The sequence below is a fragment of the Triticum dicoccoides genome, chromosome 7A (genome assembly GCF_002162155.2).
Source record: "Triticum dicoccoides isolate Atlit2015 ecotype Zavitan chromosome 7A, WEW_v2.0, whole genome shotgun sequence".
NCBI lineage: Eukaryota > Viridiplantae > Streptophyta > Magnoliopsida > Poales > Poaceae > Triticum > Triticum dicoccoides.
This window is the reverse complement of record NC_041392.1, coordinates 654774314-654796966: the sequence shown is the minus strand read 5'-3', so window position 1 is coordinate 654796966 and position 22653 is coordinate 654774314. Positions and strand designations below refer to the sequence as shown.

General features: G+C 44.0%; 1 protein-coding gene across 1 annotated transcript; it reads right to left on the bottom strand.

Annotated features, from left to right (window-relative positions):
• Positions 1 to 14359: 14359 nt before the first annotated feature.
• Positions 14360 to 21108, bottom strand: LOC119330458 (DNA polymerase alpha subunit B-like). Its single transcript, XM_037603566.1, has 17 exons — positions 20881 to 21108; positions 20698 to 20773; positions 19820 to 19951; positions 19335 to 19704; positions 19173 to 19268; positions 19010 to 19089; positions 18842 to 18917; positions 18606 to 18773; positions 17276 to 17380; positions 17092 to 17187; positions 16919 to 17011; positions 16561 to 16602; positions 16436 to 16477; positions 15604 to 15734; positions 15387 to 15513; positions 15139 to 15295; positions 14360 to 14976 (listed from the first exon to the last, which is right to left on the bottom strand). The coding sequence occupies exons 1-16, from the start codon at positions 20957 to 20959 to the stop codon at positions 15143 to 15145; spliced, it is 1866 nt and encodes a 621-aa protein (XP_037459463.1). The 5' UTR covers positions 20960 to 21108; the 3' UTR covers positions 14360 to 14976; positions 15139 to 15142.
• Positions 21109 to 22653: the final 1545 nt, after the last annotated feature.

The following is a 22653-nucleotide window of genomic DNA, read 5'->3' as shown; positions in this document are numbered from 1 at the left end:
AGGGTCATTTCGGACAAATCAGGTCGGGTTGCCAAGTGGCTATAAATAGCCCACCCCCTACAACCATAAACGGTTGGCTGCTCAGATTGAAAGTACGGCTTTTGTCGTTTGAGAGCAACCCACCTTGAAGCCTTTGAGAGAGAATTCCTTGCGAGGATAAAGCCCTAACCACCAGAGCTAGAGAGAATTGGGCATCACTTAAGTCTTCTTGTCTGTGTGATCTGAAAACTTATTACACTTGAGGACTGTGCATCCTCCAGCCGGTTAGGCGTCGCGTTCTGAGCATCCAAGAGACATTGTGGATTGCCGGTGAACGAAGTCTATGAAGGTTTGGGAGTCTACCTTGAAGACTTACCAGAGTGATTGGGCGAGGTCTATGTGACCTTAGCTCAAGGAGAATACGGTGAGGACTGGGTGTCCTGAGCTGCGTGTTCAGGACTGGGTGTCCGGGACTGTGTGTCCTAAGGTTCAAATACCTAGCCGCTCCAACCAGACATACAGTTGTCACAACAACTGGAACTGGTCCAACAAATCATTGTCTTCAACGAGTCACTGGTTTCGTCTTCACTTCCCTTTACTTACTGTTACTCCTTGTGAAGTCATTGTATGTTTGCACTATCATTTGTCTTCACTGAGTGACTGCGTGTTCTGTTTGGCTTCACAATATCTTCCTACCTGATCCTTACTACCTAGCTGCTATTAGTCTTTGTGCTTTCACTTCATTGAATACTTGACTATGGTTTGCCTAGTGTAGTCTACCTTCCGCTGCATGGTAATAGGTTTAATTTTTATCGGTTGTCTTCAAAACTTCTATGTTCTGAAGACTTTCATAAAAATCGCCTATTCACCCCCCCCCCTCTAGTCGATATAACACACTTTCAATTGGTATCAGAGCAAGGTGCTCCCTTGTTCTGTGTGATTCGGTTTAACCACCTGGAGTTTTAGCTATGTCAACTACAGGGATAATTAAACTCTCCGATGTGTGCCCCGTCTTCGATGGAACTGAATATCCCTACTAGAAGAATAAGATGCGCATGCATCTTGAAGCCATTGATGTCGACCTATGGTATGTCATCGAGAACGGCGTTCCCAAGGCTGGAGAAGGTGTCACTGCTGCTGATGTCAAGAAATTCGTTCAACTGGACTCTACTGCCAAGAATATCATCTGTGGTCATCTGACCAAAGGACAGTATGGCCGTGTGAGTGCTTTGAAGACATCCAAGCTGGTCTGGGACTGGCTCTCCAAGGTCAATGAAGGCATCTCAACCCAGAGAGATCAGAGAATCAGTGTCCTTCGCAACCTCTTCAATTGCTTCAAGCGAAATGACAATGAGAATGTCCAGCACACATTTGACCGACTCACTGACATCACAAATGAGCTTCAAGCCCTCGGCGCCACTGAGATTACCAAACACGAAGTCGTCAAGACGCTGCTGAGATCACTTGATAGTTCGTTTGACATCCTGGCCCTGATGATTCAAGAACGTCCTGATTTCAAGACACTCGATCTGTCTAACATACTTGAGAGGCTCAACACACATGAGTTTCAGCTTTCGAAGAAAAGAGATATCTACGGTCCAAACTATGGGCGAACTCGTGCCTTGAAGGCAAAAGTTGTCTCCTCATGTGAAGAAGAATCTGACAGCAGTTCTGATGATCCTGAAGACATTGGAAGGGAACTTGCTATGCTTGTCAAGAAGTTCCAAAAATTCACCAAGAAGAAAGGCTTCAGAAAGTCTTACCGATCAAGTTCAAGGAATGATGAAGCTCCTGCACATGACTACAAGAAGAAAACATGTCACAAGTGCAAGAAACTTGGCCACTTCATCTCTGAGTGTCCACAGTGGGACAATGAGAACAAAAAGAAGAAGAAGAGCAAGGAATATGACTCTGACGACAAGAAGAAGAAGAAGAAATACTCAAAGTCTTCTTCCAAGTCTTCCTCAAAGTCTTCATCACACAAGAAGAGCTCATCTGGCAAGGCACGTGCGTTTGTTGGCAAGGAAATGGATTCAGAGGAGGAGTCTGCTTCTGAGGAGGCGGAGGTGGAGTCTGAGGAGGAATCCGACTCAGACGTAGCAAGTCTGGCTACAGCATGCGTTGCCAAGTCCATCTTCAACACTGAAGACAATGACTTCATCACCGACACCGATGCAAATGACAAGGACTACTCCGCTTCTACCTACTGCTTCATGGCACGCGGTGCCAGGGTAAACACACGCACTACTCACTATCAAACATCTAGTGACGATAACTCTGATTGTGGTTCAAAACCTAGCTACAAAACACTTGCTAAAATTACAACTGAACAACAGAAAGCTATGGAACATATTCAAAAACTGTTAGACAGAAGCGATGATCTATTAGGTGCTGAAATGACTCGATCTGAATCCTTAATTGAAGACATAAAAAATCTTCACGTTAAGTATCAGGAACTTGAAAGTCGTCATGAAACTCTCTCAACAACTCATGAAAAGCTTTCCTATGATTATCTTCAAAGGAAGCAAGATCTTGAGAAATTGAGAGCGGTTCATGAAGATCTTCAAACGGAAAATGAGTCACTTCACGCCAAACAGATCAGTCCCGCTCAAGAAGGATTTGAACCACCATGTCTTAAATGCATTGAGCGTGATAATGCTACTTTTGTTGCTGAATGTTCTACTGCTACTGCTGTTGCAATATCTTCAACTGTTGATGTGGTAACTAACCCCTCTGCTGAGGATACCACCGCTATTGCTGATGAGAATGCTAGGTTGAAGACATTGCTTGAAACAGGGATGTACAAAAGTCTTAAAGGGCATCAGACGCTATGTGATGTCCTAAAAAAGCAGATTCTGAACCGAAACCCTAGGAAAGAGGGTGTAGGGTTCGTAAGGAAAATGAATGCAGATGGCTCTTACTGGAAACCTGAGCAGTACCCCAAAACCATATGGGTCGCTGCAAAGGAACCTTCAGCAGATCCATCCAATCTATCTGGCTTCACTTGTGCTAACCCCATTATCATTGATGAATCCTTTGATGCAAACTACATACTGTTTAAGAATCAAAATGGTGAAGTGTTTGCCAGGTACATTGGTACTAACTGCAGGAATGGATCGCCTATGAAGAAGATATGGGTTCCGAAAAGGTGTCTGGAGAGTCTTCCTATGAATGGCATCATGACACCTCACGTGAAGAAGACAAACCTCAGACTAAAGGCTTCATATGGTCCAAAGGCTTCATACAGATAGAGGACTCACCTGAGTCGCACTAACGCAAATGTTTTGCAGGGAAATCATACTCAGGCATATGAATATGAGAGCGGTTCATCAAACCGCCATGTTCATAAGACCAAGAACTATTCTGCTTATTCTTATGAGTACTATTGTCCGCCTGCAAGACTGTTTGCTAAGGCTTCAAAGCCAAAATTCTCAGATGCTGCACTTAGACTTATTGCTTCTAAGCCACCCTTGAAGATGTGGGTGGTTAAGAAGGCTTAACTCTCTTTTGCAGGGAAAGGTCTCCAGCAGAAAACCAAAATCGTCTGACGCTATTGCTGGGGACCTTAAACATCTTGTAGGGCACAAGATCAAATGCCCAAATGGTCTTACTATGTACTTCGTACCTGAATCGCTTGCTACCCTCCCTATTAGTCCTAACCTGGATCTAAGCTTTCATAACCCACTGGTTCGTCAAATGTTTTTGCTTCACAATGCTCTTGGTGAAGCCTATCCCCCTAACTGCACTGTAGGGTACGACACCAGCGTCTTCAGAATGGATTATTGACAGTGGGTGTACAAATCACATGACTGGCAAAAGAAGTCTTCTTATGGACTCAACCTTACGTCCATCCGACAAGAGCCACATCACATTTGCTGACACTGGTAAAAGTAAGGTATTGGGTCTAGGTAGAGTTGCAATCTCAAGGGATCAACACATGGATAAAGTCATGCTTGTTGAATCCCTTGGCTTCAACTTAATGTCTGTCTCAATGCTTTGCGATTTGAACATGATCGTAATGTTTGGAAAATATCGTTGCCTTGTACTAATGGAATCTGACAAGTCTCTAGTGTTTGAAGGGTATCGAAAATATGATCTGTACGTGGTAGATTTCTCAGCAGGGCCACAGCTTGCAATATGTCTTCTAGCAAAGGCTTCAGAATGCTGGCTCTGGCATCGGAGGCTTGGACATGCTGGCATGAGGAACCTCCACACCCTTGCGAAGAAGAAGCATGTCATAGGCATCGAGGGCGTCAAGTTCAAGAAAGACCACTTATGCGGTGCCTGTAAAGCAGGGAAGATGACGAGGGCCAAACATCCCTCGAAGACAATCATGACTACTACTCGACCCTTCGAACTGCTTCACATGGATCTTTTCGGTCCCACTCATTACTCAACTCTAACTACTATTGCTTGCCTCTATGGCTTCGTTATTGTTGATGATTATTCTAGATATACTTGGGTGCACATAATCCTTTACAAGACTGAAGTGCAGGATGTCTTCAGACGCTTTGCCAATCAAGCTATGAACAATTTTGGCGCCAAGACAAAGCACATCAGAAGTGACAATGGCACTGAATTCAAGAACACTGGCCTTGATACATATCTTGATACCTTGGGCATCACACATGAATTCTCAGCCCCGTACACGCCACAGCAGAATGGCGTCGTCGAACGCAAGAACAGAACACTAATTGAGATGGCCAGAACGATGCTAGATGAATACAACACCCCAAGAAAATTCTGGCCCGAAGCCATTGATACTGCATGCCATACAATCAATCGTGTTTATCTTCACAAGCTACTGAACAAGACATCTTATGAGCTCCTTACTGGCAAAAAGCCAAATGTCAGTTACTTCAGAGTATTTGGCGCAAGGTGCTGGATCAAGGACCCACATCACACCTTAAAATTTGCACCAAAAGCACATGAGGGCTTTATGCTTGGATATGGAAAGGATTCGCACTCCTACAGAGTCTTCAATCTCTTTCATTACAAAGTGGTTGAAACAGTGGATATGCGGTTCGATGAGACCAACGGTTCACAAAGAGAGCAGCTGCCAAATGTACTAGATGAAGTTCCATCCAGTGAATCAATCAAGCTAATGGGAACTGGAGAAATTATACCTTATGAAGCTCATCCTAAAGAAGAACTTATCATTTCAGCACCTGATCAACATGAAGACAATGCTCAGCCTGAAGACATTCCTTCCAACAACGACAATGAACATCAAGAGCAAAGTCTTCGCCCTGTACATCCTCGCGTTGCCAATGAAGTGCAGATTGAAAGAATACTTGATAGCATCAATGCACCAGGTCCACTCACTCGTTCAAGGGCAACTCAGCTAGCAAATTGCTGTGGGCACTTCGCATTCGTCTCAATAATAGAACCCAAGAAAGTTGAAGAAGCCTTCATGGAACCTGAATGGATTCAAGCTATGCAAGAAGAGCTTCAACAGTTTGAGCTGAATAATGTATGGGAACTAGTTAAGCGTCCTGATCTACGGAAGCACAATATAATAGGCACCAAATGGATATACCGCAACAAGCAAGATGAGCATGGTCAAGTTGTTAGAAACAAAGCTCGTCTCGTTGCTCAAGGATATACTCAAGTGGAAGGCATTGACTTCGATGAAACATTTGCTCCTGGGGCTAGACTTGAAGCCATACGCATACTGCTGGCTTATGCAAATCATCATAACATACTTTTATGTCAAATGGATGTGAAGAGTGCCTTTCTCAATGGCAAGATTGAAGAAGTGTATGTTGCACAACCGCCTGGCTTTGAAAATCCAAAACATCCTGACATGGTATACAAGCTCAACAAGGCACTGTATGGCCTCAAACAAGCCCCTCGGGCCTGGTATGACACACTCAAATACTTCCTGAAGAGCAAAGGCTTCATACCTGGTTCCCTGGATCCCACTCTTTTCACGAAGACATATGATGGTGAACTGTTTGTGTGCCAAATATATGTGGATGACATTATCTTTGGCTGCACCAATCAGAAGTACAGTGAAGAGTTTGGATATATGATGCAAGAGCAATATCAGATGTCCATGATGGGGGAGCTGAAGTTCTTCCTTGGTCTTCAAATACGACAACAACGCAATGGCATCTTCATATCTCAAGACAAGTATCTCAAAGATTACCTGAAAAAGTTCGGTATGCAAGACTGCAAAGGCTTCACAACACCAATGCCAGCCAAACATCATCTGGGTCCTGACGACAATGGTAAAGAGTTCGATCAAAAGGTATACCGCTCCATGATTGGTTCTTTACTTTATCTATGTGCATCTAGGCCAGATATTATGCTTAGTGTTTGCATGTGTGCTCGATTTCAAGCGGCACCAAAGGAGTCGCATCACTTAGCTGTGAAGCGAATTCTTCGATATTTGGCTCACACCCCAACTCTAGGATTATGGTATCCAAAGGGCTCAGAGTTTGATCTGGTTGGATTCTCGGATGCTGATTATGCTGGTGACAAAGTTGATCGCAAGTCTACATCAGGCACATGTCACTTTCTGGGACGATCACTTGTATGTTGGTCTTCAAAGAAGCAGAACTGTGTATCTCTCTCCACTGCTGAATCTGAATACATTGCTGCTGGATCTTGCTGCGCTCAGCTTCTGTGGATGAAGCAAACACTCAAGGACTATGGCATTCATCTGAAGCAAGTGCCACTTTACTGCGACAACGAAAGCGCCATCAAGATTGCCAACAACCCAGTTTAGCACTCGAAGACAAAGCACATTGAAATTCGTCATCACTTTCTCAGAGATCATGTTATGAAGGAAGACATTGATATCATACACGTCAACACTGAAGAGCAATTGGCAGATATCTTCACCAAGCCCTTGGATGAGAAGAGGTTTTGCAAGTTACGGTGTGAGCTAAATATCCTGAAATCCTCAAATGTCCTGTGATCAGGCACACATCCTAACCCTTATGCATATTGATGACTTAGATGTGCAACACACGAAGTAAAGTATATCTTCAATCAATGAAGACATACATTCTAAGTGTGGATACATCAATGTGGAATTTGACTTCGGAGCGCCACGATAATTGTGCGTCGTGTCTGGGTCTAATACTTCCTATACGGTGGGTAACGCCATCACCAAACGTTCTATTTTGAAGTGTTTCACTCATGGTGTTACCTTGCAATGTCTTCACATTTGGTTTGGCTTCGATCTCAACAGATTTTCATGATTATCATCACTATGTTGATTATAGATATATATTTATATATACTAGTGTTCTGTCCTCTACAGCATTCACTTATAGCTATGTCTTTGTGTTGAATCTTTTAAACTAAGTGAATGTGATCGGACCCTAACCTCTCTATGCTTTCTATCTCAAACTCTATCTCTCCAAGTCATATGCATTCTATTGAAACTGTCGAATGTCTTCTCTGCGTCCTTGTCAGCAGAAGATACAGAGACAACCATTAAGTCCATTTTCAATGCTCATTCCTCCACATGAAATCCGGAGAAGTAGGAACGACCACCCGACAATCCAGGCGTGCGTGGGACGTGGAACAAACCCCAAAATTCCGCATAATGGCCACGTGTTCCTCAGATGCGAATCGCCAGGGGCACCTGAGTAATAGCACAGTGCCGCCCCTGTACCTATAAATACACACTCACAGCGGTCATTATCTCTTCTTCCACCCTCGCACGAACCCTAGCGCCACCACTAGCCCTCGACGACGTCGGCGACGAAGCGCTTCGTTGCCGCAACCTCTCCGACGCCGTCTTCACGCCGACCGCGGACATCGTCCTCTCCGCCCTCGCCGTAGGTGTCCTCCGTCACCAAGTTAGGGCACGGAAGATCGAACTTCTCGGCCTCATCTTACACTCCGTCTAGCAGTTCTTAGTGTGGTAAATAAGGCTTCCTCTTTTTACAGCACCATTGATCCTATGGATTTGTCACTTTCTACCACAAGCAGTTTCTGTTCACACAAGCTAGATCTCTCTCATACTGCATCTCATAACATGCCTAGTATATTCACTTGTGCTTCACAAAGTAGTTAGATTCCTCACTTGTACTGATCTGTGGATTCGTACAAATCTGGAACCAACTTCTTATCTATGAGTGAATGTCTTCGCATGATGAGGTCAATGTCTTCAAACCTGATTTATCTTCAAAATCTTCTGAGAATGCATATGACCTCTTCCCCTTCCCTCGCACCTTAATGCTGTCACAGGTACATGTCCGTGGGAGAATCCTTTGGTTCTCATAGTCTGCATTCAATTGCAGAATTCTTACAGCATCACATAAATTCTCCCGAAGCCAGTTCCTGTAGGTCCAGCAAATGAAAACCTTTGAAGCCTTTGAACGTCTTGAAGCCTTTCAAGTTAAAGTTTATGGCTTCAGAGAAAGAAGCAAGGAAGGGTGGCAGAAAGCATCGTGGTGAAACCTCCAGAGATCTGCCAGATGAACTCTCAGAAATGTACAAGACAGATCCTGAAGAGGATTACAGTCAGCGCAAGACCCGAATCCAATGGATTCAAAGATATTGGGCAGAACAATGGTTCAAATACAGATTTGTGACCCAGGAGTATGCTGAGAAAAACGCCATCAAGAGACCGTGGGGAGACATCCTATTCAAGAATCTTCTACTCAGGTCCAGAGATGAAGCCATTGCTCAAGGCTTCTATCCATGCATGGTCCGTGGACCACAGCCTGCTAATGCACACTCGTCGTCACTGCTATGGTGTCGTGACGACAATCTGTCCAAGCGCAACTTCCAGTTTGCTCAAAACTCTGCGAAGCAGAACAAGAAGACTTTTGCGTTAGACTTCAACCCTGGTCCCTCATCTCCAAGGGCAGATGGCACACGACATGCAGAACCCAATGTCATCGGTCCTTTCGCCAACCTTGAAGGCCTCATCACCTACATCTTGGTTCAAGGGACTGCAGTGAATGAGCCTGCAGCTGACACTGAGTCTGATGACGCGCCTGCAGTTCCGAAGCCAAAGCAGTTGAAGAAGCCAAAAGCATCAAAGCCGGCCCCTTCACCAAAAATCTCAAGGGCGAAGCCATTGGCAACTGCACCTCCTGAAGACAGTGTGCAGTCTGAAGACTTATCACGCGTCTCCAAGCCCCAGAAGGCCAAGATGCCTCTGTCTCACACTGGCAAAGAGCTAACAGCTGCTGCCATTCTGCGCAATGACGACATTGATCTGTCAAGTGATGAAGATCTTGCAGATGACGCTCTTGAGCAACTCATCAAGAGCAAAGAAGAAGCAGAAATCTTCAATGATCTGCCTCTCTTTGATGTCACCATCATCCACAACTTCATTGACGAGTGGTTTGACACGCCAAACATCAGCTTTGAAGATCTGCATCTACCCATTGGCCTCAGTGTCGCCTTCCAAGGCGCCATTGCTTCAGAACTTGCTATTGCCCAGTGCATTGTTGAACTGAAGCAGAAGATTGACTATGAAAAGGCTCATTTCAAGAAGCATATGGCCAAGCTCAGCATGCAAGAAGTGAAGAACTTCAAGACAATGATGCACGAGCTCAAGGAAGCCTTTGTGAAGAAGCGTGCAGAAGCTTAGGGTTTGCGTGAGCGCATGAAGACTCTAGCTGACAGATGTGTGCAAGCCTATAATGAGGCTGAGAAGCGCAAGGCACATGGGCGTCCTGGCATCGACCCCAGGATGGCCGCAAAGAAGAAGAAGAAGCCTGCTACGGCTGAACCTGATGCACCACGGCAAGAAGCAGTTCCGATTGTCTTCCCAACTAGACTGACTGGCTCTAAGGCAAAAAGCCGGTCAACAGCTTCAGAGCTCAAGAAGACAAGAACTGCTGACATTGAAGCCAGGAAGAGGAAACACTCTGAAGCCTCTCCTACTGCCCCCACCAAGAAAAAGAGAAAGAGCAAGAAAGCTCGGGCTGCTCCCACAGAGCCCTTGATAGTTGAACCCATTTCTATGGTTCATCCTAACGCAGAACGTCAACTGACAATTCATGAGCCTGCTTCCACAGAGGCTCATGAAGCTGAAGACATTCCAGCAGCTGATCCCATCGCTGCTGAAGACATTGGTCATCATGACAATGTAGAAGATGATGCAGTCCTTCCTCAGTTTGAAAACAGCGAACTCATCAGCATTGGTCGTCCACTGACGCCAATTGCACAGGATGCTTCATGGGCGGATCGCCCACAAGAGGAAGAAGACTATGAGGCCCAGCCCACTCCAACTCCACAGGCGTCGTCTGCGTTCCGCAGGCTTCGCAAAGGTCCAAGGCCTCAAGTCTCTGTTGAAGACATTCCGGCTACATCAGCCGCAGAAGAAGAAGGAGTCCCACAAGATCCCACTCCCCTATCCCACCAAGAAGCAGTTCTCCGGGAGAATGTGCTTGTGACTGACCCTCCAGCTAGTCAAGTGGAGGATGAAAATCGTGAGGCTGCCACAACCACCAATGAAGCTAATGTGGAGCCCTCCCCAACAAAAGCTTCAGAAGACAACGAAGCCATTGATCCCGCCACTTCTGTTCCTGAGTCTGCTGCCGGCCCCAATTCAACTATCATGTTGAGCACAGGCCTCAGGTCCAGAAGCCAATCCCAAGACTGCCAAGGTTTCCAGGTCCTGCATCAGCACCTGGCTCCTTCAACATCAATGGCTTCAGGGTAGACAACATGTTCTTCAATAGCTCCAGGAACCCCTACTCAAGGGAAAGGATATCATCTGATCGGTTCTGGAGCTATCCTCAGCGAAGCTATTACTCTTGCATTCTTTACAACCAAGGTCGCATCTTCCCACACAAGCGCCTTGACGTTGAAGCTATAGCTGGTCTGCCTTGTCTAGAAGAAGGGTTGGATTGCTTCAAGCAAGTGGGTCTGCTGCAGTTTGTTACTGATGAAGAGCATTGAAATGAAGAGCTCCTGCTATAATTATATGCCACACTTCACATCAAAGGGTACACAGAGATCCGAAGACTTGGGTCCTGGAGTGGATGACTGGCAACGTTCATCACGAAGCCAATGCATTTGACATCATTGAGCTCACTGGCTTGCCCACTCCTGGCGATCTCTTCGAGCAAGGCTGTCAGCTGCATGCTGAAGCTATTGAGAGCATCTTTCAGCGGCCAGAACCTGATATGAGTCAAATGCTCAGCATGATGAAGCCATTGCCCCAAGATGCTGCTTATCCCACAGAGTTCTTTGTTGAAGACCTTGAGTACCTACCAAGAACCATCTATCACATCATCAGGCGAACTCTCTGGCCTATCAAAGGGCACTCTCCAAATGCCAAGCTTCAGGGTGCAATGAAGACTTTGGTCTTCTATATACTTCATGGCAAATGCTTCAAGGCACAGGACTTCTTCATACGCCAACATGCTGCATCAGGCATTGATCTGTTTGGTTTGAAGTTCTACGCCCCTTGGGTCATGCGGCTGATCAAGCTACACTCTGCCATCTCGTATCAGCCCTCAGCCCGCAACCATCAGATCTTCTTGCCTGACGTGGACATGTCTACTGAAGCCATATATTCTGAGCCTGCCAAGCAACCTCTAAGTCTTCAGAATGCAGACCATCATAGTTTTACTCAGAACGTTGAAGGCGTTGAAGCAGTTTCTCGGGTGTATCCTTTGGCTGGCACTACACGTGCACCACACCCTGCTTCCACTGAAGCCACTGACAGTGCCACTGCTCCAAGACCCAAGAAGCGCACTCGTGTTCTCAACGACCGAGAGCTTCTTGTGGCTCTACATCAGAAACAGGATAGGCATCATGACTGGCTGAAGCGTCAGATGAAGAGCCTCTTGGTGGATGTTAATCGCACTCGAAATCTTGCCACCAAGAATGCTTTCGTTGCCCATGAAACCTGTTGCCGCACATGGAAAGGGCTCTCGATGATGTGTTCTAAAGCTGATCTTCAAGAGGATGGCTTCACTGAGAGATTCAAGTTTGACTCCACACCTCCTCGAAGGGCTGTGCTGCTAGGAACTCCATCCCTTGAAGACTCTGAGTTCTCTTCCTCTGCTGCCACAGTGACTGCCAGAATTATTGAGGAAGAAGACGATGCTACTTCATCGCCACCTCCTTCAGCACCTCCAAGCTCTTCTGCACCGCTAAAAAACACCAACAACCCTGCTACTTCACCTACTCCTCATGGGAACGAGTAGAGGCTCTATGTCTTCAAACCTTTTTGTTCATTACTGACAAAAGGGGGAGAAGCATATGAGTTGATAGTCTTCAAGTGGGTCCATATGGGCGGGTGCTCTATATTTTGCTTCGTGCTTACAACTCTCGTTTTTGCTACATTTGGTTCTTATGAGTTGTAACACTTAAACTAGATGGTCGTCTGCTACTTATTTGCCACCTTGTTTTGCGAAGATAAATTCCGCATGTGCGACGATAAATTCCGCACTTAGCTCATTCTGCAGACGTCCATTTTCCATTATGCATGTCATTATCTTCATATACTTTCACATGCATAGTGGATTGTCATCATAAGTTGAAGTGGATCTCCACAAGTACAACCTGCCATGTGCATTTGCATTCCAAAAGCAAATTAACTCATATGCACATCTTCAGGGGGAGCCCTTGCAACTTATGAAGACAATTTCTTATTCTTTACAATTTCACAGATTATATTCCCTGTTGAAAACTTCAACTAGTTTGTCATCAATCACCAAAAAGGGGGAGATTATAAGTGCATCTAGTGCCACCCCTAGTTGGTTTTGGAGTATTGACGACAAACCTAGTTGAGGGACTAATGTGTTTGTGAGAATTGCAGGATAACACAGGTAGAAGTCCCTCATTGATTCGGTTTTACTACCAGAGATGACCCCTAAAAATGTATGAAGACATTGAAGTCAAAGGTGGTATATGAAGATATTCACATTGAAGACTATGACAAGAGAAGACACGATATGAAGCCTATGGAGCTCGAAGACTTAGATCTTTCGTAGTTCTTTTTCTTTTGTGTTGAGTCATAGGAACCACCGTACTGTTAAGTGGGGTCCAAGAGAACCAGTCAGAATGACTGAAGTGATGCCTAAACCAAAAACCTATGTCTTCGAGTGAAGACTATGAGAGCGAATCTTGTCCAGAGTCGGACAAGTCAGCTTTGCTTGTAGCCCAAGTAAAGTTGCCGTGTGAGTTTGAAATCTGACCGTTGGAACACGTGTCAGTTCCTTAGTGACCCAGGGTCATTTCGGACAAATCAGGTCGGGTTGCCAAGTGGCTATAAATAGCCCACCCCCTACAACCATAAACGGTTGGCTGCTCAGATTGAAAGTACGGCTTTTGTCGTTTGAGAGCAACCCACCTCGAAGCCTTTGAGAGAGAATTCCTTGCGAGGATAAAGCCCTAACCACCAGAGCTAGAGAGAATTGGGCATCACTTAAGTCTTCTTGTCTGTGTGATCTAAAAACTTATTACACTTGAGGACTGTGCATCCTCCAGCCGGTTAGGCGTCGCGTTCTGAGCATCCAAGAGACATTGTGGATTGCCGGTGAACGAAGTCTGTGAAGGTTTGGGAGTCTACCTTGAAGACTTATTAGAGTGGTTGGGCGAGGTCTATGTGACCTTAGCTCAAGGAGAATACGGTGAGGACTGGGTGTCCTGAGATGCGTGTTCAGGACTGGGTGTCCGGGACTATGTGTCCTAAGGTTCAAATACCTAGCCGCTCCAACCAGACGTACAGTTGTCACAGCAACTGGAACTGGTCCAACAAATCATTGTCTTCAATGAGTCACTGGTTTCATCTTCACTTCCCTTTACTTACTGTTACTCCTTGTGAAGTCATTGTATGTTTGCACTATCATTTGTCTTCACTGAGTGACGTCGTGTTCTGTTTGGCTTCATAATATCTTCCTACCTGATCCTTACTACCTAGCTGCTATTAGTCTTTGTGCTTTCACTTCATTGAATACTTGACTATGGTTTGCCTAGTGTAGTCTACCTTCCGCTGCATGGTAATAGGTTTAATTTTTATCGGTTGTCTTCAAAACTTCTATGTTCTAAAGACTTTCATAAAAATCATCTATTCACACCCCCCCCCCCTCTAGTCAATATAACGCACTTTCACTTATCATTGATCCGATGCTGCTGGCATTTCTTTCTCTTGTTTTTCTTTTGAGCGTGATTGTGTTGTTTGCCCTAGTGTTGCACTTCTTGTTGTATCAGGTGGTTGCTATATTAATATAGCGGGGCGAAAGCCTATTTCGGTAAAATGCAAACGTCTTGCGAAGACGTAGTACAACTTTTGAAACACAATAGGGACAAATGGCATGGTATTTCCTCCTTTCTTGCCTGAAAACTGCTAAGAAAAATTAGTCACTTAAATGCAAAATATCAAATCCAAAAAACACACACCAAAAGCAAGACTTGCAAGACAACCGTCACAATAACAGAACAAGAATTACGCACGAATTCAGGGCTCACTTATTCAATCTTCATACTTATCCAAAGGTGCTGCACCACTGCAGAAATTTGCAGATACGGGCGGACATAACACTATAGAAATAAAGAAACAACATAACAAGCACACGCTAACAACACCAATGGAGGGCACTGAAGTCCAAAGGCACCAGACAGGAGCAGCACCATGGCCAGCCACTTGCTGACTACTGCGAGCACCAAGTGAGGGTGGGCTCCTTCAGATGTTGCAATCCACCAGGGTGGAGCCATCCTCAAGTTGACATATTCCCCAATAATCAGAAGACTTCACAATGTTTCCGAGACAAGCGTTGAAACAGAGGACATAGTATAATGAATGGAGAATTGAAGCTGACAAATTCCCCAATAGACTGTTGAGCTTGTGGCCTTGTGCTGAATATAAAATGTGCGTACAGCTTACAAATAGCTTTTGGAGACGTTTTCCACTAATACTAAGCTGAATTAACTAACTAGAATTACAAGCTTACAGACTCTCTGGATCTAATTCACAGCAGAGTGGGGCGATAACAGAACTGATGTACTTCATACTAGTCTCATCTTTCTAGTCCAGTACTTGGTGAATAGGAAAATGTTACAATCCTGCAAAGTGAGAATGAAGTAAGTCAGAGATGAGTTCATTTTCCTTGCTGAAACTAGTCATGGAGGAAGGCTTGCTACATAAGCGGTGTGGATGATTTCCTTCATTTCCAGGATAAGTGCCTTTGTTTAATCTTCACCAACTGATAAACTACAACCTCGTACCTTTTTAGATGCGCATAATGAAGGCTTTTGTCTTCTCAGTGTCCTCGTTGTAGTAAAGCTCTACAAACGTGCCGCCACCTATACCTTTTGATAGCCTCCCAGGGTTCACACAGATGAATCGTTTATGTTCCTCCGTGTCTTCATTCACGGAAAGCACCTGCTTCACAAAGTACAACATGAAAAATCAAACTCCCTCATGACCTAACGATTTTGAAATTTCAAGATTACAGTGTGTATCACACAATTACCTTCACAGATGGAGCAAGATCAGAAGGAAGCAGAAGAACATCAGGAGCTGATGGGATCTCCAATGCTTCCTTGGCAAGTGAAAAGTCCATGGGCACACCAGCAGCAGGAGGATACAGAGGGTAGTAGCTGTAAGATGGGTACGTTGCGTAAGAATTTAGAACTACAAACATTGTCTGTCCTGACTAACACAAATTTACTTAATAGAAACAAAATTGCCTTTGCTGCTTCACTATATGTGTTGCAAGTCTCCCGATCCTATCTGTGGCCTTTCCTCCAGGTGGCTTGCGAGAAATTTCATCACCGCTCAGCTGTTTCAAGATGTCTACTGTACAACAGCCAAATTGTATCTGGAACAGGAAAGACAAACAGTTGTACAGAAGGCTAATTGATTTTTCTATAACATGCATGAAAGTAATCCACATCATCTGAGCTGAGTTCACAAAGTAGGCCCAATGGGGAATTCACTCTTCCTGAACATGTAACACTAAGGTAGAAAATAAAGTATCTTAAGGCTAACATAAAGAGAATACTTCCATGAGCTAAATGGCCATAATTCAAAATATTTCTCCCTCCGTTCCTTTATATAAGGTGTATTTGTTTTTTGATAAAATTCCAGAATGTAAGTTGCATTTCTTCTAATTCCTCATAATTCCCTTGTTATCCCTACAGAAAAAGGGAAAGTATCTCTCTCCTGATTGTCTGTATCTCTCCTTGTAGGAAAAGAAGGAAAATATCTCTCTGTCGATTGCATGTATCTCTTACTTTCCTGGACTAACTGATTTGCTTACCACTAACCAACAAATTTGTCAAGGGTAATTTCGTCCTAACATGTCTATAATTCTGTGCCTTGGTGCCGAAAATAATACACCTTACATAAAGGAACGGAGGGAGTACTTCATAGCATAATAGCAGAAAAAAGGGGCATAAATATAGATATAACTAACAAATATTATTGCAAGTGTCTTGTAGCTTGTATAATTGTATTGTGTAACATCAAACTGTATGTGTGTCCATCACATAAATTCTTCCGTCCAATTGATAAGCGTACCTCATTAGAACTGAACAGACTTGGATTTGACAGACAAGTAATCTGCATAATGTATGAAAATGAACAAAAGAATATAATTGTTAGCTATTTGACAAAAAGTTCAATCATAAAGAGTGATGTATTACCTGTTGTGTGATATCTTCAGATAAATGCAAGTCAAATGCAGGCTGCAGACAGCAATAGCACAGATATATCATTAGAATTCTTCGCAATAAACAGAACAAAGAGATGCATCATAAGCAAATACAGATGTGTAGATCGATAGGCATAAGAAGGCACAAATAGATAATAGCACGGTGCAGTTACACATATTAACAGGCCCTAGCTTAGACAATCCCTAAATGTAGGGCAGTTCTGGTTTAAGATGGTAGTAAATATGTTTATAAAGACTACAGACATTTGTTGATACATCATAATATAGCATTGTGTTTATAATTGCCAAAATAGAAAATTAAAGGCTGGTGAATGAGGAAAGCTACACACCTGGGGGAAAACAGCGTCATGGTGAGCATCACGCACAGATGGGACAAGAATTACACGAACATTATGCCCCAAATACTGGGTAAAATCTTGAAGCTGGACAAAGATATGAAACAAAAAGTATTACTTTAATGGATTTTTCAACCTGCAGGCATGAATCTTTTGTCACTACCTACCTTCCTCAGAATCTCAAAATGGAAAATATCATGAAAGCTCTGGTCAGAAGTTCCTTTTTTTATTTCAGGATGATCAGAGTCGATAAAGGGTCCCATCTACAGAAAAAAAATAGTAATTGATATGTGTAGCAACGAAACATACAAATACAAACAATATTTCCTGATCAGGATTCAAAGGCCTCACCAGTATGAGCAACTGGGGCTGTTTACGGCATGCATATGAGAGCAATTCTTGCAATGGCTCGAACGAAAGATTATCGGTTGTTGTGAAGGGACCTGCTGCAATGACCTGTAAGAAGAAACATCAGAAATTCAAACATGAGAAAACTACTATAAAACTCCATTATCATGATGATCACAACAACGCATAGGTTGTAGCCTCGCCAAGGTCTGACCACCTTGCCCTCGTCTCTCGGGTGTCTCTGTTGTTCCAGTGTTAAACGAACCTAAGATGTTGGTGTGGAATGTACAGGGGCTAAATAATCGACCTCAGTGTACAGGTGTTCAGAGCCTTGTCAGTACGGCAGGTGTGTCCATTGTCTGCCTCCATGAGACTATGGCAATTGAAGCCCCTTCTCCAGTAATGGAAGCCCAGCAATTATTTCTGCTTGCCAGCTACTGACACTCGGAGAGGAATTATAATTGTGTGGACAGGCCGCACAGTGAAGCTGTACAATGTCCACCTGGGGGACAACAGTTTCTCGGCTTTGGTCACCCCTACTAACGGAGATCCTTCCTGGATCCTAGCATTTAGGAGCATGGCGTTGTAATGTGGCCCATTTCAGGTCTGTACAAACTTTCTTTATCTATCTAAGCATCAAGACGCAATCCTTTGCAAGAAAAAAATATATACTATCAGTGAGCACTATTATTATAACATGTAGCTAAGTCTGGTCCTTTTCATAAAAAAAATGTAGCTAAGTCTGGCAAAGACAGTATAAGAAATAGATGTTGCTGCATATAGTGCACGTTTGGTTGCTGTCCTGGCCAGCTTGCCATGGCTAGGCAGTAATCTCAGGTGTCTGATTTGTAAGGCCCAGGATTGGATGATGCTGCCTGGGTGTGAGCCCCAGGCCAGGACGCGAACCAAACAGCCTATTAATGTGTCAACATTGTAGATAATAAATTTTTCATGCATGGATACATTTTTTTTGTTAAAATGTATTGATAGTAAATAACTAAGATTTGAGTTGATTAGTTCTGAGGACAAATACTATTAAAGATTTGAGTTCCTTAGTTCTAAGGGCCTTCTACAAGCCTATCGTTCTGCTAGTCATTTGGAATACAAAATGTGAAGTGAAACATGATGGTACTCCAATACCAAGGCAAGGAAAAGAGGAAAATAAAATGAATCTATGTTTTTTGATGATAGAATGAACAATGTCATGGTAGTGCTGAATCATACTTTTCTTCTAGAGTAAATAAATCATCAGTTTATGGCTAGCATGTAACAATAACATAAATAATCAAACAGGTATTGCACTCCAATGTTTCTCCAATAATCAGGGACTAACCGATGACAACACCCTTGATAGTGTGTTCGAATTTTGATGCCCTTCATGGTCACCAGCTTGCTTCTTAGCACAAGGCAGTTGATCATCCACAGAAATTGGTATGGAATCAGTCAACTTTGATGCGACAAAACAGTGTCCACTAGGATTGTGGCCTTCAATACCCACAACCTGTTATTCAACTTTATGTTAGTAGTGCACTAGATAATACATATGGCATGAGAACAAGTTGTGCATACCTGGCCAGGAAACAACGAGAACTGGTTTATATCCTTCAAATCAAGGCGTACACGCTGTCCCCTGGAGTGCTCAACACTAGAAAAAGTTGATCCTTTAGTTAGCCTAAAGAAACAACCAAATAGTGACCAGAAAAAGTCCACGTGAACAGGCCCAAGAAGCACGCTTACCTGCCCTGCAACAAGATAGATTTTTCATTCAAACGACCTTCCCCATCGCAAATTACCATGCCAACTGCAAACATGTTCTCCTGAAATGCAAGAATAATTACATCTGCTTTCAAGATAAAAAATGATAGTTCAGTCAGGAGAGTTCAGATAGCATGCAGCAAACCTCTGAAGCAAGGGTAGCATCTGCAGGTTGTCCACAGAGCCCAGTTGCAGAAAACAATCTTGCTGACCTTCCAATACGATCTTCCAGGTAATTAAACTGGAAACATAATATAATAAGCAGCTATAGATACCAATTAAACAAACAAATAAGTATTGCCCTTACTCGGTCTTCCATCCTGTCATACATGAACCTGCAACCTGGTTCAGGCTTTGAGCGTTGAACTTGCAAGGTACATTTTTGACTTGGTTGGATCCTTCTGATTAATTCATCTTCTGAGGTTTCAACATCATCTTTACTTGGCTCGCTAGCCACATTATCAGCATTCAGAACATAATGCTGAGTAAATTTATTTACTCGTTGTGCAAAAGGGGTAATACGATCACCATTTGTTTTAGCCGCTCTGATGGATGATGGCCTTTCAGTTGTCAGAGGAGTAAGCTCAGAGTTAGATGACTCTCCATGTGGCTTTTCCTGTTTCGTGCTTGGTGTGCCCAGGAAGCCCTCTTCATCTGTGTGCGTATTGCTCAAGAGCCTGCAACAGTTACTTCTACATTATGTTTTTCCTTGACAATAGAAAAAAGTATACACTTTTGCTAAAAGTGAAGTACAACCAATGCACATCAGAGAATCCTGGATTTGGAACTAACATGTCAACATCATTACTGGAGTAAATGTGAAGGTCTGTTTCTTCTTTTATAAGCTTTTCCTTTACTTCATTTTGAAGGTGTGACAGAAAACCATCCAGGTATGAGCTTTCGACCTTTAACCCATCCAGTTGCCTGCATAAATCAATTGGTTCAGTTTCCTTGGGCAGTGTCGTGTAATAAAGAACAAAACAAAATAGAAGTTTCTCCACCAGAGCTGTAATTGGTAGCAAATATGAATTGTCAGATAGAGTTCAGAAAATCTAAAATACAGGACTTGGTGTAATGAACGCTGGGCAGAATTCTTTAGCGCATCAGGCAGTATAGAACATAAGCCACAAGATTTCAGCCATTTTCACTGCCTAAATATGGATAAGCTTTAAAGCCTCGGCAGGAAATACAAACAAGCTTGATGATAGATTATGTCCACAGCTATAAACATATAGAGGTAGTGATGCGGAGCATCCTACGGGCATCACCATGGCAAGTGCTCCATAGTCAAGAGACACATGGATCATACTTGCAAAGGCGAATCTTCTCCTTTGCGCGTGTCTATCCACTATTCTTGAGGTTTTGTGTGCTTCCATGCGTTACTGATATCCATTCCAGCAAAACATGAAATGGACGTACCAGGCATCGCACAAAAACGTCGCTACTTCTTCTAGGATTAATCGAATGCTCATAAATCACATTACTGAAGAATTACTGGCTTATATCCAGAACAAATATTCAGTAGTACATTTTCCCCCAAATTCGTATGACATGTTTCAGATATGGTACCAATAAAGGTCAGAATCGATGATTGTCATCAAAACTTAGACGGCTCTATGTGAAAGAAATTACAACACTGCAATTTTTTTATCCTATATATGCGGACTGACCTGTTGAGGTAGTAGACCTCCCAGTTGGAGACGAGATCCGCAGGGCTCATCTTGTAGTTGACGCAGTAGGTCAGCACTGCGAAACACACAGGAACCAACCCCACGCGCATCAGCAAACCAGCCGGCACCGACTAAACGGAACGGAGCACAAGAAAACCGGGGAAACGAGGGGCGCCTGCTTACGCGTGGAGAGGATCTGGGCGCTGTCGCCGCCGATGGTGAAGCCGCTGCCCTCGAACTCCGCGCGGATCTCCTCCTCCATCGCGGCTGTGGGCGGGCTGGCTCTGCGGAGGGACGGGCCGTCGGAGGCGCGGTTGTGGGTCGGGTGGGGATTTGGGTTTCGGCGGCTGGGATGGAGGAGGGAGTGGGGCGGGACGGACGGATGGATTTGGGGTCTGGGGAGGAAGTGGCGGGAACACGGGAGGCCAAATGGCGGGAAAGATTTTAGGGTGGATCCTATTCCCGGTAACGTGGGCAATACAGTGCAAGGCCGCGCCCTGACGAGAGACCCGCTGATACATGGGCCAGCCCATTCTCCTCGCCTGTGCACTGTGTCGAATGGTGCATAGGGGCAGATTGGAAGCGGTATGAGCTTTTGAAGGCTGCATGTTTAGCGGGGCGTTGAAGGGGTTATATGGTGTGTTTTGGTTGTATCAACCTGCATGGTTTCGTTAATGAAATGGGGGAAAGATCCCTTTCTATCAAAAAAAAAAACACGGGCCAGCCCATTGTTCGGTTTCCTCCCATCTGTTTTGTGAAGAACCGTTTTTTTTCTTCTATCTGTACTTTACTAATTTTTTTAATTTTTTTTTATTTTGTTTTACTAATAAAAAGGCTATTGCTTCTTACCATCGTTATTTTCGTCCGTTTGGTCTGTCATAGAATTTTTGTCCGTCTGTGTAATAAAAAATAATGATTCGTTTGGTGTTTGGCACTTCGTCCCGCCCGTATGGGCCTCAGCCCGAACAGCCCAGCCAAGAAAATTATTGTTTTGTCCGTCCCTCAAGGCCTCGCGGTGGTAATAAAACAACCAAAAATTAACACGAGCCGGACTCGAACTCAAAACCTCAAAGTGATTAACCCCCTAAACCAACTAGGCCACTATAAAATTGTGATTACTAAAGGTTGTGCCTTATCTACTACTATTAAACAATCAAATTGTAGCAGGAAGATTACATCTCAGTCATACATCCGCCATCTCTTAATGGACCGGATTGCCTCAATGTTGTATCACATCATTTATCATAATCAATTATCAACAATTACCATATGATCTACGCTGTCATAATTACACAATAATTACCACGATCTCGCTCCAACTTGAGCCTATTTTAATCATATCAATTAGCAAGAATTGCCATGATCTACGTCATCATATATTAGTTTTTCTGAAACTCGGCCTTGTGTGCTGCGTACCGTTAGAATAAATTCAAGGCATACCGTCGATCATTCGAGGATCAAGCAATCACACGAGCACGACACCGAGTTTTGTTAACGAGGTTCACCGATATGGCTACATCCCCGGGGCCTGACTATGGGCGCTCCTCCCCATGACACCGCTACAATACCGCACCCGGTCGCCCTGGACACCGGCACATGCCGCCGGCTTCCCCTGCATTCCGGTGCTATTATGTTGGCATAGGTTACATCGTGTGCCTAGCCCCGCTATATATGAGAGGCCTAGGATACAAGTGTCTTACTAGAACACGACTCAATATCCTGTCTAAACACAATATAATTACAAGTCCAACTGTAACCTACCTTGTACACAATATTCGACACAACTCTAACAAACTCCACTTGTGCGAATATTCTCCACCACCCTGAATTTGTCAATGCGTCAAACTTTCATGTACATTGGATTTGAGTTTATCCCATGAGCACCGCTGCTACTCCAAAGACTCCATATGACTCCACCTGCAACTTGTAGTCCCTTCTTTTCTTGATCACAGTCAA

What these genes read in the sequence shown, in the direction of transcription:
- LOC119330458 (XM_037603566.1), bottom strand. Translation starts at nt 20,959, where the DNA reads ATGGAGGAGGAGATCCGCGCGGAGTTCGAGGGCAGCGGCTTCACCATC. An exon ending in TATCAAGGGTGTTGTCATCG is followed by an intron (nt 17,381 to 18,605) that starts GTTAGTCCCTGA and finishes TTCTTCTTACAG; the next exon opens with GTCATTGCAGCAGGTCCCTT. An exon ending in ATCTTGCTCCATCTGTGAAG is followed by an intron (nt 15,296 to 15,386) that starts GTAATTGTGTGA and finishes TTTGTGAAGCAG; the next exon opens with GTGCTTTCCGTGAATGAAGA.